At 37.7% G+C, this 17,833-nt stretch overlaps 1 protein-coding gene across 1 annotated transcript in view; it reads left to right on the forward strand.

Annotated features, from left to right (window-relative positions):
- FTO (FTO, alpha-ketoglutarate dependent dioxygenase) overlaps positions 1–17,833 on the forward strand; it is a 131,279-nt gene that overhangs the window by 80,173 nt on the left and 33,273 nt on the right. The window contains exon 8 of the mRNA XM_026036536.1: positions 4,257–4,381. Coding sequence (XP_025892321.1) covers positions 4,257–4,381 — 125 coding nt within the window. The remainder of the gene's footprint in view (positions 1–4,256; positions 4,382–17,833) is intronic.

The following is a 17,833-nucleotide window of genomic DNA, read 5'->3' on the forward strand; positions in this document are numbered from 1 at the left end:
TGTACCTGTGCCAGTGGGGGCAGTGGCGGTTGCAGGCGTAAAATAGCAGGATGAAGAGCTGCTGGCGCCGAAGCCAGAGCAGCTGGCTTCTATAAACAACACTTTTTTTCCTCTTTACCTTTTTTTTTCCCCTTTACTTTCTTTGACAAACACGAGCCATTTTTCAATATCATCCAAAAACATGCGAGTTGCTGAGTGAAACTTTGATATCTGGCAGAGTGGATTAATAAACAAAAGGCAGAGAGCTGAGCTTAATGTGCCCGAATTGTTGGGTGATAACTTAAAACATACTGCCTACTTGGATCATATCAGTGAAATTGTGTGCTTTTACTCAGGTTTCAAGTAATTATTTAAAGTAGAGAAGAAGGAAAGGGTGGTTTGTAATCAATTACTACCTTTTTATTTCATGGGAATTATGATATGTCAAATTACATGGCTTAATAGATTTCAGAGTTTTTTTCAAAAACACATTTCTTGTTGTACAGAGCTTCATCGGAGGTTTTTTTTTTTCCCCGAGAGTCACAAAAATAGCAAGGAAGATGCAGAAAGGCATTATTTTTTTTGTCCTGCTTACAGATTTCAAAACCTGCTTTTTTCCTTCCTGCATTAGTAATTTTTAAGCATTGTCTGCTATGCTGGAATAGAAGAGATTAGTAAAGACTCAGAAGTTTATCCTATTTAAACTGGCGATGAGGAAATTAAATCTTAACTCAGAGTGAAAATCTCATTTGTTGACCCAATAAAGTGGAGACCAAGAGGCAAACTGTCCCAAGTGCCACTTTAGTTCAGAATGAAAGGCTAATTTGTTTGACAGAATATTAGGCTTTATGTCTCCAGCTATACAAAGTTTCTAATCTTAAATCTACCTCCAGAGATCTGGAGGAAGTAAAATGTAGCCATAACGTGACTAGTATCTTGGCTGAATATATCCTGGGTAAATACCCAGACAGAGTTGTAACAGTTTTCATTCAGTGCCATGTCACCAATTTATATTTTTAGTGCAAAGGAGAAAAATGCTACATGGCTCTCTCTTAATCTTATTATTTCACTTTGTTACATACAGCAAAAAGATGTTCTGATGGTTGTTGCCTATTAGGTCAACAGAACTCTAGATCAAGTTCTACTGTTTTACCCAGAAGATGGTGAAGGATGCATCTTTTGCACCTAATTTTTAATGAGGACGGCCAGATTGACAACAGACCTAAATCTTCATATTTTTGAGATGGATGTGTGTGTGTTCTTTGGTTTAGCAAAGAAAATGCCCTAACTACATTCATAGTTTTTGAAAATAGGAAATGGGGAAGACTTGGTGGAAATATTAACAGTGCTATCTGTTGGAGTGCCATGCCGGCCAGCACTTCGTTTCTCCTTCGTGATAAGCAATTTGTGTAATCTCTTTGCTTAGGTTGTCCAGGATATGTTTTTGCCAGCTCAGGAAGCAGGAGAAAGAGTTTCAGCAATTTGTAAACATTACCACCCTCAAGAATCTCTGCTAACACAGGGATGAGATAAGGCAGGCTGGGGGGCTGGTCACACTGTTTGTTTGTTCTACTGTCCTGTGGTCCCAAGCGTGTTGAAAAACACCGAGTCAGTGTTGAGTCCAGATTAGAAACCTGAAAGCTTCACTCAGCATTGGGCAAAAGGGGCCTCTGCAGACAATTATCTGTCATTAAGGAACATTAAAAGAATTGAGACAGAGGGTCAGATTTTCTTTGACGGGGTACATAACTGTAGTGATGTTCAAAAGAAGGTCATTCCTGTTTTTTAGAGCAGAGGTGGCATCACCTGCATTTCTGATGTTTTTTAATCAGTGTTGATGTGAGGAAATGGCTTTCCCAGCTGATAACATCTTTGACCAAGTTTCTTGAACCCTTGACCTTTATCAATCAAAGTATATATTGAATCCTCTTGTTAAAAAAAAATTCCAAAAGTTACCTGGGTGGAGGAGGAGAAACCTTATAAAGGAAAGTGTTTTATAATATTATTTCACTTAGAATGTTGTTTCATTTTTTAACCATTTGAGAATTTTTATTGAGACAATAACTATAGCCAGTTATTAAGAAATGCCTCTTTAGAAGCTGTATATCAAGTAACATTCCAGAAAACTCTGCTCTCAGCATCTTTAGAAGAGGAGTAACTCAGTTAAATCATCATGTGATGGTGGTGGTGTATGTATGTGTTGTGTTGCTTAATAGTTCTGTGTGATCCTCAAGGTAGCTGGAATTGGGCTCAGTAAAGAAGCATTTATGATATCAGTGTCAGACTATCAATTTAACTTGAACTATGTACCTTCCACTTTAGATTTCCACTATCAAGATGAAGCTGTAGGTTATGGGCAGACAGTAGACAGGATTTCTTTTTCCCCCCCATCAAATTTTAACTGTAATTTTCAGTCTTCTAACTTTCTATGGTTTATATGTTGGGAACCACCTACTTAAGGAATCTTGATTTTTGTTGCCTGCAAATAATTGTACTTTCAGCTGTATGGTTGCATAGTGTCATGAAACTGGCTTTTCTGTGATCCTGGAGAGAAGCAGGTTTGCCAACTATCACTAGTTTCACCATTTCCTGAGGAGTTTCCCACCCTGTTGTGATTCGTAGGGCGATAGAACAGCTCCACATGGGAAATGCTGCTGTGCTGTGATCTAGTGGTATGTCCACTCTGTTATAGTGCAGAAATAACCTTGGCACAAGTGCTGTGTCAATCCTGCACACAACAGCAAAGGATTTCAGCCTTAATAGTTATATATGGAAAGGTGTAGCAGCTATATTTGGAAGACGAGCCATGTTCATTTTCATCTATTAAAGAACGTTCATCTCTTCTCACACTGGTATGGTCTTACCCCTCAAAGTTCTTCATCGAATGCTGCTTTAAACAGTGGGGTTGCTTGAAGTGGGCTATAGATCAGGGTTGTTGAAATGGGTTGATACTGGAGCTTGTGGAAAGATGTTGTAGGTCAATGCAAGGGATATCTATGTCAAGGAATCCTTATCTGAAAATATTCTGACGTTGTTTGCTTTCTAATGTCAGAATGGGGTCAAGAATGTGATCCTTATGGATAAAATTTTTTGAGATTATTTTTTTTGTAAAATGTGGCCTTTTGATGGCAGTAGTAATTTGCTGTGATGGGTTTTTGTGTTTTGGTAGACTACCTAGTACAGGTTACTAGAGGAGGGGGGGAAAAACCTTTCTGGGTATTGTCACCCAGTATTGGTATAAGTGTTTTCTTTCTCTATGGACCTTGATCTTTTCCCTTGAAACCATTGTGGTGGTCACCATGCCACCTCTACTCTATGTACTTTACAAGAATATAACCGGAGTATTATTCTTTCTAGTAGAAAAAAAACTGTCAGACCAAGGATGGATTTTCTGTTTTCACAAACGAAAGGTAATAGCGACCATCTATCTCCTGGAATCCCCGGAGGAATTTTAGCGTGTGTGCATTTGGGCAGGGCAGCACATAATGTATACTCTGATGTTTAGAGCGAAGCTATATGCTCTATCTTTTTGTCATGTTATTCCCACGAGAGAGGTAGCAGTTGCAGCTGTTAAACTTTGGTTATACCTGAGTTGTGTTTTCCAACTCCTTTCCACAATTGTTTGAGTTAGAAAAAAAAAAAAAAAACTATTTTTAAACTCCTTTATGAAAAAAAGGCTTATGCAAGCAGTCTGTCCTTTCAGTCATCCTTCTCCAAAAAACACTTAGATACTTTACTAAATCTATTCATTGCATAAGTATCTTGTGGTAACTTATAGTTCATTCCAGAAATGAAAAAGGTATTTGTTTGCTTGAAATACTTTACATTAAAGAGAACCTGAGGATATCATTAGAAATTCCTTTCTAAAGATACAGTACAAGTCGGAATTTTCTACATTAGCCTTAGTGAGGATTAAAGGGAATGGGAAAATCCCCCAAACAAATGCCATATTAGGAGGGAAAACCTCTGATACTGTTTAACACCGGAAAACATTAAAAACAAGTCTTGAAAATAAATGTTGGAATGCACAATGCCTTGTTGTGTTACTTAAGGCAATGAGATCTTAAGACTTACCATATGTGCCATGTACATTGATTAAATACCGAATATATGGTGGACACTCTGATCATCATTTACAGTATTGATTTGTCAGCAGTGAAACTGTAATAAAAAAGCCATTGATTTACTGTCCTCATTTGCTTATGGGCTTTTTATTATTTTTATCCCTTGTTTCATATTTCTGGATTATAGTTTTCATAATTTCTTTTTCTTTCAAGACCAGCCTGGCCCTCTGTGAAGCTGGAAAAGAATATCAAGCTGTAGAAGAAAGGAGAGAAACGATTAGTTGCCTTTTACAAGTTCTTAAGGAGCGACAAAAGCTTCGTGAAGAATGGACAGCAAGGTCAGAAATTTCAGAAAAATCATGTGATGTGGGATTGAGAAACGAGCATATCAAATCTACTTTTATAATACTTTGTGGGCAGAGGGGAAGAAAGGAGCTTGATATTAAACAAAACAAGCTTTTACTATCTGTTAGGATTTTTCTTTGAATTGAGTAGCCAGATGTTCCATTTCTGATTTCAAAGTTACTTTATGGGGTGGAATACTCCCTTACTGTGCTTAAATAGTGCAAACCATTGATAATAGCTTGATAGGAAGCATACGCATTTGAAGATTGCTGTTGCCTTAGAAGCCAAAAGGACTTCCTTATATTACTTAGATATGACAGTATCATCAATACTCCTTGCTGACATAGGCTAGATATGCTTTTGTCCTCCTTGCCTGCCACCTATCAGTTAGGATCATCCTGACATTATTCTCATGGTACTTAAGAATATTAATCAGGTTGTGTTGGGTGAGATCAGCAGGAAAATACTACTAGAATTTACAACAACATATGACTATTTTATTCTGACTTTCTAAATGGAATGTATTAGCATGGTAAAAAAGGAGACAAGTTGCTAACGGTTTATAAAAGCTGGGGGTTTGTTATCATTTGAAAAAGCTTTTTTGAAGGTAGCCAGAATGTATGCATTACATAACCACAGGTAAGTCATACTTCTAATTATTCAACTGCATGAGAATTCATAAGAGAATTTTCATTATATTTTGTCTTGTCCTTGCAATTTCCTCCTTCTCTTTAGTTGCTGAGGGAGTGCACCTCCCCTTTTCCTCACAACTCCTTTTGAAACCTCTACATTTGTGTTGCACAATCTCTTATATGATATCTGTGCATTCATTCTCATACCTGATTACACAAATGAGAAGGTTTAATTCCAAATGTACAGCAGCCTGGGAAACAGTACAAGTCCTGTGCTTGCAGTTGTGTGCAGTCCTTGACCCAGGGTATATGTATGTAAAGGATTTTTTTTCTTTCACGTTCCATTGCTGTATTACTGAATAATACAAGTGTTTTGGCTGTATTGGAAACGAGGAAGATTGCAGGAGAGTTTGCGTGGGACACATGCTTTTTGTGTGAGCCAAAATAGAAATCTTCTTAAAGGAATGCCATACCTAAACAGTTGTAATAAGTGGAGTACTCTTTTAAGGTCTTAGTTAAATAGTATTTATTGCTTTCCTAGTATATTTTATTATTTTCAGAATGTACTAAGTCATCAGGAGCTGTGAGAAGATAGAGGTTTACAAGTAATCTTTTTTCAGTGTTTTTGGCCTCTGCTTATTGCCAGTTGAATCGGAAGCTGGAGCCACTCTAGCAGTTGTAGACACAGTCGCCGTTGTCTCAGGCCCAACTGCTGAAGCCCTGGCGTGGGGGCGGCGAGCCTTGCAGGCAGACCAAGTGCAGGCCTCCTTAAACTAAACACCTGAAAGAAAATTTCAAGAGCACTGTGCCTTGAAAGCTCTGAAAGGAAGTGTCCTTTGAGTATTAAATATCCATAATCCCTTTGCTTTCCATTTGATGTTTCACATCCTAGTGACCTATCGGAGTCTCATCCATATGATCTGCATAAACAGGCTGTTACCATGCGCCTCGCTTGGCCTTATCAAAGCCCCAGCTAGATGTCTGGCATGAAGCACAGACTGTGGTAGCCATCAAGCACACGGTGGTGCAAGTTAGAAAACGTTGGCTGTGGTACTAGCAGAGCTGCCCGTGTTTGAGACACCAGCCTATTGTGTACTTTGGACTTACATGAGAAAAATGTGCTTGGACAGGAAATAATTAGCACTTGTCAAAGGGCAGGCAATAGGTTACAGTATTTTACTTTCAACAGGCTATCAGGGGATCAGCTAGATTAGATAATAGAATTTTTTTTCCTCTGGAAGTTAAATACAGATGACTCTAATTACTTTACATTGTGCATTAAGGAGTACATTATGAGCAGTACAACTTCAAGAAATTTAGGTCAACTAAGGGAGAGCAGCTGGCAAAAGCTTTTCTCTGCACTTAAGTCTTCCCAGAGCTCTGCAGCCTTGCTGCTGTTTCTTGGGTTTCATTTGTGTCATTGGCATCTTAAAAAGAAGAGTAATAAATGATGCGGACTGCTAATACAAACTGCCTGGACTGCTATAAATTTGACTTTTCTCAGAGAAAGATAGCCAAAGTTTTTTGATAAATCCATCTGTTTGCTTGGGTAAAGCATGCCCATGAACGGCTTGCTATAAGTAGTACCAGTGTTTCTCCACGTTAATCAACTGAAATCACTATATTTTCATTTATTTCAGCTCTGTAATCCCAAAGACATAGATGTGCACTTACTGTTATTGTTTGACCTTTCAAATGCTTGTGACTCAAAGATGTCATCAGTATCTCAAGTGTCTGAGCAGGTCTTTTAGGCATGCAAGTTGTTCCCTACTTCAGGTAGGACCCAGTGAATGTTGTGCAAGTGTTAAAAGAAATGATCCAGAGTTTCCAAAGCCTCCGCTTTGTTTACGCTGCGCGATGGTGTCTGATGGACAGGTTGTTATAGCTGTTAAAGAGTTGCTCGAGCCCTTTGAACCGACCCCTTCTTGACCTCTGCTTATAGGAGGTCAGTGTTCAGCTTGCAAAGCAAGGGGAGCCTTGGCTTCCACTGTAGCAAAAAGAGGGCAAAGAGAACAGCTGTGGATTTTAGACTGCCCATGCAAGCTGAAGTAGACTTTTTAGGGTCACTGTATGATAATGAAATTGTTACCAAATTATATGGAAATTTAACAGCAATAGTGGGAAAGAGAAGGTGGAGTCCAATGCATTGGGTTTGATAAATGAAGTGTGAAGTTACCCATCTGGCTCTAGACAGCCCTCTTTTTTTCCACGAAAGGGAAACGTTTAAGAATAACCATGGTACATCTAGAATCAATGACCCATACAGAGAGCTGGAATAGATCAAGATTTAATGGTGACTGTGGAAGAAATCATCATTTGAAAAGTGAGACAAAGGATGAAAAAGTACAGTTTAATATCTGCACCTGATTCAGTTTTGAAAAAGATTGTAATATTTTGAGTCGATTCATGATGCTATTGACATTTTTTAGTTACACCTTCTTGAAATGTAGCTTAAAAAAGTTACTTTATTGTGCAGTTATAGTTTGGATAAAAGCGAGTGCTTGAGTTTTAATAGAGAATAGTACTTTCCTAACTGTATATGCATGGTAGAGCTAGACAGTATAGGTCAATAATAATTGTAACTTTTTCCTTAATAGAATTTGTATCATATTATTTTCTTTAAAGTTTGTAAGGTTTTTTACTATCTTTTCATCTACTCGTACTTGCATTTATTAGCAGAATCAACAATAGATTATTTTGAAGAGTAATGTATAATCACAATGAAATTATTAACTACTAGTTAAAGTGGATCTGTTAAAATCCTTTTCATGCAATTATTTTATCTAAAATATTGTTATTGCAAGGCAGACTGGTGTCAGTTAGGCAATTTTCCCAAGATATTTACAGTGACACTATGTCTCGTAAAGAAAACTCAATCAGCTAAAGTTTTGGAGAGAGACAAAATGAAATAAGCTAAATGACAGGAAAAATAAGATTATGCATGATGGGTGTATTCTTAGTTCTACTCAGTCAAATTCTGAATTCTTTATAATAAAATTCTCTCTAAGTCATTATGTAATGACAAGATAACATAGTGCAAACAGAATAAAAGTTCAACAAATAACTTGAACCAAAGTAAACACTGAATTCTTTTGAGATTTGATATTTTTATGAGATAAGCGGTGCAAAAAATGTTAATTGATTATATCATTTAAGAATCAATAGCTTAAATCTGTGGCTCAGTGGAATAGCACAATGAGAAAGTCTTTTTAAGAGGCCCTTACTATAAGCAGTTGCATTTGGGAGATTGGATTACCGTGTAATTCTAGAGTTAGTATATTCTATATGTCTTTGACTCCTTAAAAAAAGAACTACTAGAGCATCTGTTGAGAGTAGGAATATCTGTTTTAAAGTCAATCTGCAGCCCTTATTCTTGAGCTTTTTCTCATTGCCATATTTGCCTCTCTCCAACCCCTTCTAAGAAATAATTTAGGTCATGCAATTTTAACATATAAATACAAAAGTGTGTATTTTTTCCAGATGCAGGAAAGGCTCACCTTAGTGGTAAGATGGTCCTACTGCTCAGTAATATCTGAATTTTTATGTGGATATTTTACATGCAACTTTATAATAATATTGTTTTAAGTGCTTATTGTGACAATTGAGGCCTAATCTATGGTAGAGCTTTCAGCTTCAGTAATAATAATAAAAAAGAATGAGAGTGTAATCCTAAGAAAAATAGGCATGTTAAACAGGGCAAAGAGAAGTGTTTTGAGATATTTTCCCTTTTGAAGAAAATGCTGAACATTTTTTGTGCTCCTTTTTAGCGTTTTAGGTCTCTCTTTAGGTTAGTTTTTTTGCCGTATAAGCTCCACCAGTGATGGAGACTGTAAAGAAGGGACATACTCTCTTCCTTTACAGAAAAAAAGGTCCCTGGGTTAAGAAGCTAGCATGGACTCTCTCTGCATATCTGAATTGCTTTAAAGTGTAACCAGTTTTATCTGTGACAGTTCAGACTCGTGAGACCAGAATAATGCTCCTTTATGTCACAGGACTGTCAAGAGGATAAATATATGAAAAATTGTGAACTCTTCAGAAACTGCCGTAATGGGAGGTGCACCAGTTCCTGAGACGGGCAAATCATGGGTATCAAGCCAAGTCTGATGGATAATGGGGTGGAGATATTAAGGTTGTTTAAAAATTGTTTTTTTCTGTAACACTAAAAGGATATTTTTTAATCGAAGAATCCAGCATCCATGTTTTAAAAATTAGTAATTGTTTTAGCGAGAAGCAGAGGCAAAATCCAGGCAAAAATTCACTACTTGAGTAATCACAGCAAAACAATCCAGACTATTTTGGTTGAATTTCTTCATATTCCTCTGTTGTGTGTTCTTTAGAAAAAGCAAATGGGAACTATTAAGCCCCCACTGCAGAACCTAGAAGAGTTTTTAAGGAAGTGAAGTAAAGGTACATTGTACATAGATGTTGTCACTGAATACTCTATGTAAATCAGACCCATTCCTTCAAAAAGGATGGGGGAAAAAAAAAAAGCCTAGTGGCCTTTAATTGTATGTAGGAAACTGAGACTTCAATGAAGTTGTCAGGTCTCCTGCTGCAGTTATGCTTAGACATCAGCTGCCTCGATTGACCTTTGACTTCTCTCCCCTTGGTTATTACTGGGTTGCTTTTGCTCCTCGTGACCCTTCCTGTTTCCTGCCTCTGTCTTTCACCTGGTTTCTTGTATTGAGGAGTCAGCGAAGCAGCCAAGCTTGGGATCAATAAGTTCAAGCACCCTACAGAACAATGCAAATACTGCTTAATTCAGTGCTGCTCTTCAACAGTCATTATTTGTTTCCAAAGTGTTTTGACTCCTGGAAAGAATTTGTCTAGAAGTTGCGGATGTTTGTAGAATATTCTGTTTCTTACCTCAGGGTGCAAAAAATTTTAAAATATTTAGCATTATATAAGCCATTTCCTACAAGTCACAGAACTTGAGCTCTACATGTGCCTTTTTGGTGTGTCTAGTTCCTTCTTTAAGTTATTTTGTGGGAACTCTTTACTCTGAGGGCTGCTTTATCATTTTATTTTAGTTCTAGTGCTTTGGTTCTGAAAGCCATGAACAGTTACTTCATCTGGAAAATGAATGAATAACTTGTTTTTGCATTTCCTTTCTTTGATATCATACTTTACTTCCTGGTAGACTTCATGGGCTTTTCAAAAATAGAGGCAGTGACACTTCTGAAAGTTGACAAGTGACACAAATTTAGTCCTTATTTATTGTACAATTAGCGCTTCCAAAGAAAAAAGGTACAGAATTTTCCTAGTTTGGCAGAACACATATTTTTAAAACCGTTTGGTTAAGTTTGTTGGAGGTTTACATTTATATTCTCTGGACAGGCCTTTAATGTCAGCATGGGTGACATTTCCGTATTTATGTAAGCTTTCCTGATTGCAGAACAAGAGAGATCGTTAGTGTTGTTTTTCCAGCGGGTTGACAACGATTTGCTCCCTACCACTGGGAGATCTCAATGCTGGGAACAGAGAAGATTGGGCTTCCAGACTGCAGGATGCTGGAGACTGAGTGTATCACAGAGGTGACAAATTTCTAATCTGCGGAGACAGTGTTAGCCACTCCGTCAGGCAGCTGAACCACAAAGTAGCATTAGCATCAGCTGTCATTATTCCTGTAAGAGAACGGTGTCTGCCAGAGGCAGGGGAGAAGGAAAAAAGCAGGGAGAAAAGTGCGTGTTGAACACTGCTCTCTAGCTACCTCTATTAGCTAAAGACCTGGTGTTTTGAAATAGGGATAAAGGATGACTCGTCCAGAGAATGAAAAACAGTCATAGATTTATTTGGCTTTATCCACTAAGGTTTCTTTCTTCTCCAATATCAATCTGTACTTTCCTGTGCCTTCAGCAAAATAGTCTTACTGTCATGGTACATAATATCTCTATAAAGCCTGCTCACCAACTGAGTATGAATTAAAACTTGGTCTGAAAGCAGACCTTTAGAATTTTTCCAGTGTAAAGACAGAATAAAATAATAGAGGAGAAATAGAAATAATATCCAAACAAGATGCTAATGTTCTTGCAGTTGCTGTCACAGTTTAATTTAGTTTTATGACAGGTAAAGCTAATGAAATTGGGAAGATCGGTTAAATTTTATATATATGTTATATATATTACCAGTGCAGAAGAAAACAGAGGCCATCATAAAGTGTATGCTTAGGCAGATGATCTGCTTATGTGTCATTGCATGAGACGTGCGTGAGCAGCTGCTTACAGAAGTACATGACTTAAGTCTTAACTGCTGTCAGCCTTGCGCTATTAAAGTTTTTCCACATATATAGCACTTGATGGCTCTAGGGATTGGTAATGAAATACAAAGCCTTTTGTTTTCAGGTCAGTGGTTCAAATATGGTTCAGGTAGATGGTGCCAAAAAGGATTCCCATTGGATATCTGTGTTTGATGGCCTATATGAAATGCATTGGTTCTCCGCTCCTGGTAGGCAGGTGTGTATATCACATAAAGCAACTGTTACAGCTGACACTAATTGGTACCCTTGCTGGCATTCCCGGAGCAGCCAAAAATTAATGGATGTAGAAACTGAGCAAGATGCTGTCAATGCTCTATGCAGCCTAGACCATGGTTGTGAGCGAGTGATAAGCCGGTGAATATCAAATGTGACCGTAAGCAAATATCAAATGGGACTGTAGGCAAAAGAGGATGTCAGTCTGTCACATTTTTCTGTTTTTGCTTCCACCTGAAGTTGAGATGCAGACATGCAGATGCCCCATGTTGAGGGGAGAGCCCACTGGTTGCTTTTTGGGCAAGGTGCAGTCCATTGGCAGGCCAAGTGTTGCAGTGGACATTTAGCAGCTCATGAGAGAAGCTGAGACCAACTCAAACACAACCAGTATTTTTTGCTTATTTTGACTACTAAAGGGATCTTTATGGCCTTTAGCAGCTTAATTTGGCCATGTTGTTTGTGCTATGTATTTTGTCTGCCTGAATTTTCAGTTCTGAATGAAACTTTCTTTGTGAAATTATTGAATTATTTTAAAGTATAATTGTTTGGGATAGATATCAAAGGAAGTTTGTATTATTTTTGCATAAACTATTCTCTAAACCAGAAATTCAAGGACAGTTATGCAGCATGCATTGTTTTCATATTCATCTAAATTTAGTAAGTGACCCCAAATGGGGACAGTGCTTAAAGATTATATAATGGTAGCAGATGACAATCCTCCTATAATTTACTGAGAACTTTGAGTAGCTTAACCTACAGAGCAGATTTTGAGATGTATGTAATACCTGCATTTTCAGCTTATTTATATTTCCATCGTGCAGTATACCAGAGATTATCTGGCCTGGGTTGATGAGGGAGCAGATAGTGTTCATAGGTACAAAACGTATTAAATATCTGTGAACAGCAGTGATATCATTCAAAATGAGAAAAGTGGAACACATAAAAAGATAGTGTGAGATGTATCCAAAAGAATTATTGCTCTCAAAGCACATGATTTGTGGAGGAAACTGTGGAAAGGGTGTGTGAGAAAAGTGGAAGTAGTAAGATGAGGAGGAGAATGAGAGAATGTGTTCTGCAAGCAAAGGAGCATTTCAAGAGCTGCTAATAAGAGGGTGTACCAGGCTCTTTACAAGGATAAATTGAATGTTTCTATCAGCTGTACCTGCAGTTTTGGTGGAGTTGGATTTTCTTTAAAAAAAAAAAGACACAAAAATGTACAAGTTTATTAGACATGGTTGTGTTTTTTGCCTGTTTTGGAGGCACACTAGCGTTTTTCATTTTTTTCTCATCAAAAATATTAGATATAATTTCAGGGAAGACTTGGCTTACACATCAATTTGTGAGAGTTCTGGACATAATACCACATTTTAGATTATACATTTTGCTATTTTGTAAATCCTGCAGCCATTGCATGAATCTGTAAAATATTTTTTAAGAGCAAAAACAGTTTTAGTCCAACTTTGAATTTTAATTTATTTTAATACAATTTTAGCAGCAGGCTGTCTGAAAATGAGCGTGGTTCAACATGTGGTCTTTCTGAGATCTGCAAAATCTTCCAGTAATATTTGTTTTTGACCACCTAGTGGAGGTACCTTTCAAGAGGTACTCGGGCAATGCAAAATACCTGATGTATCCACACCAGAATAGATGACTCTTGGGCAGCATGTTGATAGTAATATGTAATTTCCCTCTCATTTGGTCTAGCCATTTTGTGTTAGAGCGTTCAAAAAGGTTTCAGATGCCCTTCCATTTCAATTTGGAGACAATAGATGCGGCTCCTCAAGGCAGACATTGGTAGAAGGGATAAGGAGGAGAAAGGAAAAGGGAAATTTGAGAGGGTAGAGGGTGAAATGTTGAAGAACAGTCGGGTTTTTCTGTTTTTAGCTGTTTGGCTTGCCTGTAGGTGACACTGTTGCATCATTTATCTGCACATTTTCTCATATCTTGTCTAGAGGCAAAAAAAAAAAAAAAACTTCATTAAAATAATTTGAGGAGATTCAAACAAGTATGTTGCCCTAATGATTCCTTAAGTCTTGGATGGAGGGTAGAGCCTTAGGGAGAGGAATGGCGTGTTGTCCTTCCCAAAGATGGCAGCAGTTTATAGCTGGTATTGCTGCTTCAAATGGGGGTCGCCTTGACAGGCAAGATGCTAAAAAGATTATTATCCATCCTTCTGAAGACAAGTACAATAACCAAGACAATAATACATTTGGAAAAACACATCTTCATTTGCAGCTAAATTATGGTAATAGCAATTTAAAATATTTTTCCTTTGCTCTGGTCATTTAAATTAATGCTGTGTGCCACTAAGTGACATCTTGCAGAGACGTTCTCCTTTGCTGTTCAGTAGGCTGGCTCCCGAGCAGCTGCAATATTCCATGAGGCTTGAGCAATCATCTATCTCGAAGCTACCGTGTGCCTGCTGCCAGATGTTCAGGTGCTGCTGCTGCTGCTTTGACATGTATATTTCTTCCAGGCAAAAAACAATATATACATCAGCCCAGGTGCAAGGTGGCCTTGCCAGCAGTCCCGCCTCCTCCTAGCTGTGACACTCATCCGCTCCCCGTCAGAATGTGTACATTAGACGGGGATTGTAATTAACCCCTGGAAAGCATAGGTTTCTCTCAAGTGATGTGCACAGTAATGATATTGTTAGCTTCCTTGCTTTCCAGTTTCACCATCAATTATGCCATGTGTTTCATCCAGTTGGTGCTACCCTCCCAGTGTTAATTATAACCTACAAGACTGTTACAGTTAATTTTATGGCAAGCATATTGTCTCTTCAAGGCTCCACAGCAGCTCATAAATTATCTTGAAGGTAAAATGTAACTTGGGGAACTAGTTATGAAAATTCCATCCATCTCGCTTAGGAGGTGCAGCTGCTACTGTCAGCTGCCTCGCTGCTGCCTTGTGAAGGAATTATGGTGGGTCAGGTTTAAGAGGCTCGGCCCAGGCTGTCACTGCGGAGAAAGGCTGTCCTGGCCCTGTCAGACAAGTACCTTCTGCCAATCCCTGGTGGTTTCCCGGGGCCGGCAGTAAAAGGCAGGCAGTGCAGGTGGAGAGTCCCCAAGCTGTCTCTATTCATTACTTTACAGAAACTTGTTTTAGGTAGGCAGCTACGGAGACCTTTTCACTGTTGTCATAATGTTAGGCATCATCTGCAAAGTGCAAGCTGGATAACTCTATAAATAACTCGCAGCTACGTTGGGCTGTGGGAGTGGAGAGGAGATGATTAGCGCTGTAGATGCACATGAAATAGCTCGCTGGCCTGCGCAGCGACTGCTGCGTTCATGGTAGCTGTGGCTTGCAGCACAGCTGCTCCCTTTGGTTTTGCATACGCGATTGCAAGAGTTGCCGTTTCACCACTAAGTCGTTTGTGTTAGAGCTTAACATTCAATAAATTAGGAAGGTTTAATACTGGAGTTCTTCTTGACATCTATTGGTGTATGCTGTTTTGGCTGAAGAATTACACTGTGGTAAAAAACACTCAAGGTTTTCTTTTTTCTAAAAGAAAAAAAAAAAACAACTTACTCAGAACAATGAGCTCACCATTCAAGGCTACTTATATTTTTATGGGTGAACCTCCATTATTATTGCAATGCCTTATTCTGTTATTTATGGTAATGCAAGAATTCCATGATGTTTAAGGCCAGATCCTGCTAATGTCTTTTTTCCTGGATTTCATTAACTGCAAATACTGTCAAACTCTGGGAGTTCCCTTAAGAATAAAACTGAAGTACAAATCAGGTTTCCTGAGGGATTTTCTTCCTCCCCTATCTTAACTTTCCAAAGCCAATCTGTGCACAATGTTGCTTCCTAATGTTATCCACAGCTGGGAGAGCAGATGAGGAGCAGGAGAGGAAGCTGGTACTTGGGTAGTTCCATTGGTAGCTGCTGTGCAGATGTGACTGTGGAGACGTGGTGTAACCGAGTGAATGGCATGAACTGAAATAAGGAGAAAATGAGCACAAGCAGTACAGAAAACCATCAAGGATAATGCTCCAAAATGTATATTGTTCATTTGTTTTGGCAGTCTTCAGTTTCCCTTGTTTTGGTCCTTCAGCCTCCTGCTAGACCTTCCAATTAAACATATAAGGTAGAGGTTTATAATTAGCCTTGGTGAGAAATGTGAAGATATTTTGAATAGGATTGCTCAAACTGCCAAAATTCTGTGCAGAATTGTGCAATTCAAGTTATATGATCAAGAAACAGAAGCTTTGTGTGTGTTTGGTACTTAGTTCAACAGAAATCTTCAACAAGATGATAGTATTAAGAATGTAAATTGTTTTTGGAGGAATATAGCTTGCAGTAAAGTAACTTGAATCATTTATATGTTTAAATTTCCGTGTTCACAGCTTCTAGCTGTACGTTTAACTTCTAGCATGTGTTTAAGTCGCCTTGCTGCTAGTCTTTCACTTTAACCACGAACACAAAAGTACCTGGTTGAGACATGAAGTTACTTTGATAAATTAGGACTGTGTTTAGAGATTTCTCTCTCTTCCTTCTTTTCCATGCTTCTCCATAATATCCATCTACCTATGGACAACTCTCTTCAGAATGTATTAACCAAAAAAAAGATACTTGAACATTTTATATTTTATTTTCCTTTATGAAACACAACCTTTTCTTTTCTCACAGGGACTTATGCATGCATTAGCATACTAACATACTTGCTGATCTTGAAAAGTGCTGACTGAGGAGTTCTGCACACTTATCTCCAATTTATAGGAAAAATACTAACCTGAAAATCCTTTTTCCTTAAACTTGCGCTATTTTTTCCATTTTTATTCTGTTGAAGCTACACTACAAATTCCCAAACATCAAGAAAAGTTTTCACTTTTTTGCTTAAATGTAGTTTTAAATATATATTTAATATTATGAGATGCAGTTGATTGTGAATACTGAAGAATTTTGTCTGATCCCTTTTTTAGTCTAAGTCTGACCTTTATTTAAACGTATTATTTTCGTGTTGAGCAAAAATAACTACAAGATTTATTGGCGTTTGTGTGGAAAAAATGAAAGCATTTTCATGTTTTGTAAGAAACTTAATACACTCTCACAGATGGCCCAGCTCAGGTGTGATTTTAATTATGAGATAAAACAAAGCCCAACACAGTAGGAAGTCTTCTTAATAAACGGCCCGAAGCTTTTGTCTTCATGTGTCAAAAAGCCTTTTTATTGAGTGATTAAAATATTCTTTTTTTCAACTAGCTGTTTTAAAAAATGCTTTAAAAGATACAAGGGCTTCCAAAGTTCATTTGAATTGTTTTGGTCAAGTTTAAAAAAAAGCTTTGCGAATTACTTTTTTCTTCCTAATTATTTTAGGCTTCTCCTGGAGAATGGCATAAAAATGTGTTAATAATGAAACATGCAAAGACATGACTTGTTTACAAATAAATACAAATGAAACTGTTTTCTAATTGCATGTTGTCTTTGCTTGTTGACATACCATGTTGCTTAGTAATAAAAAAAGCTGAGAATTTAAGTACTGCTTAAACCGCACCATCAGAAACTAATAATGAAGTGCTCAGCCTCTATTATTAAGGCAGAAATGGTATGATCCTGTTGTTAAATATGAGTAATACCCTATAATAATGTTGTACTGTCTTGGCTGTCCTGGGGAACTGAGGACGTGGTGTCCAGACCTCCGTGTCCTGACACAGGTAATTCTCCCTAGGTGATGATGTTTGGGGCAGCAACTCCACACTGTTAAGGGCTTAATAATCATTTGCAGACTCAGGTATGGTGCCCCTATCTGGTCTCTGCATAGGAGTCTTCTTTCCTATGTTTTCTTTCCTCTATTATCTGTGTGTCATGATAGCAAACCTCATGATGGAAATGGAAAGCTTTATGTCCACTGTTTTATTTGTTGTAGTTTTGCTAACTTATCTTTCATGGAGTCATCTGTCTATTCCAATACACATTTTTCCTTAGAAAGCTGCAGCCTATGGGATTTAGTACTTTAACAGTGCCTTTCAGTGTAATTATTCAAAATGTCCTTTTAGAGTAATGTATAAACCACAACCACCTGTGTTGTAAGGTGAAAAACTGAAGTAATGGATTGTTTTCAATGAAATGCTTTATTATTTTAATTTATGAGATTAGTAATAATTATATCAATTAAAGGAGAGTGAAAGGTATAAAGGTAATGAACTTGTGCAAGTAAATACAGACTAGGATTTTTTTTTTCCTGAGGTTGACTGCATCTTACGGGAAGAAGTATCCTTGAAGATTAGGTAGGTTTGTATCATTCTCAATTACAGGTTGAGAAATGGGGTGGTTCTTATGTAATATCTCAGCTTTAATTGCTGCAAAATAATAGAGTGAAAGGAGAAAATACTGGT

The sequence above is a fragment of the Nothoprocta perdicaria genome, unplaced genomic scaffold (assembly GCF_003342845.1).
Source record: "Nothoprocta perdicaria isolate Ctin4 unplaced genomic scaffold, notPer1 scaffold_18, whole genome shotgun sequence".
NCBI lineage: Eukaryota > Metazoa > Chordata > Aves > Tinamiformes > Tinamidae > Nothoprocta > Nothoprocta perdicaria.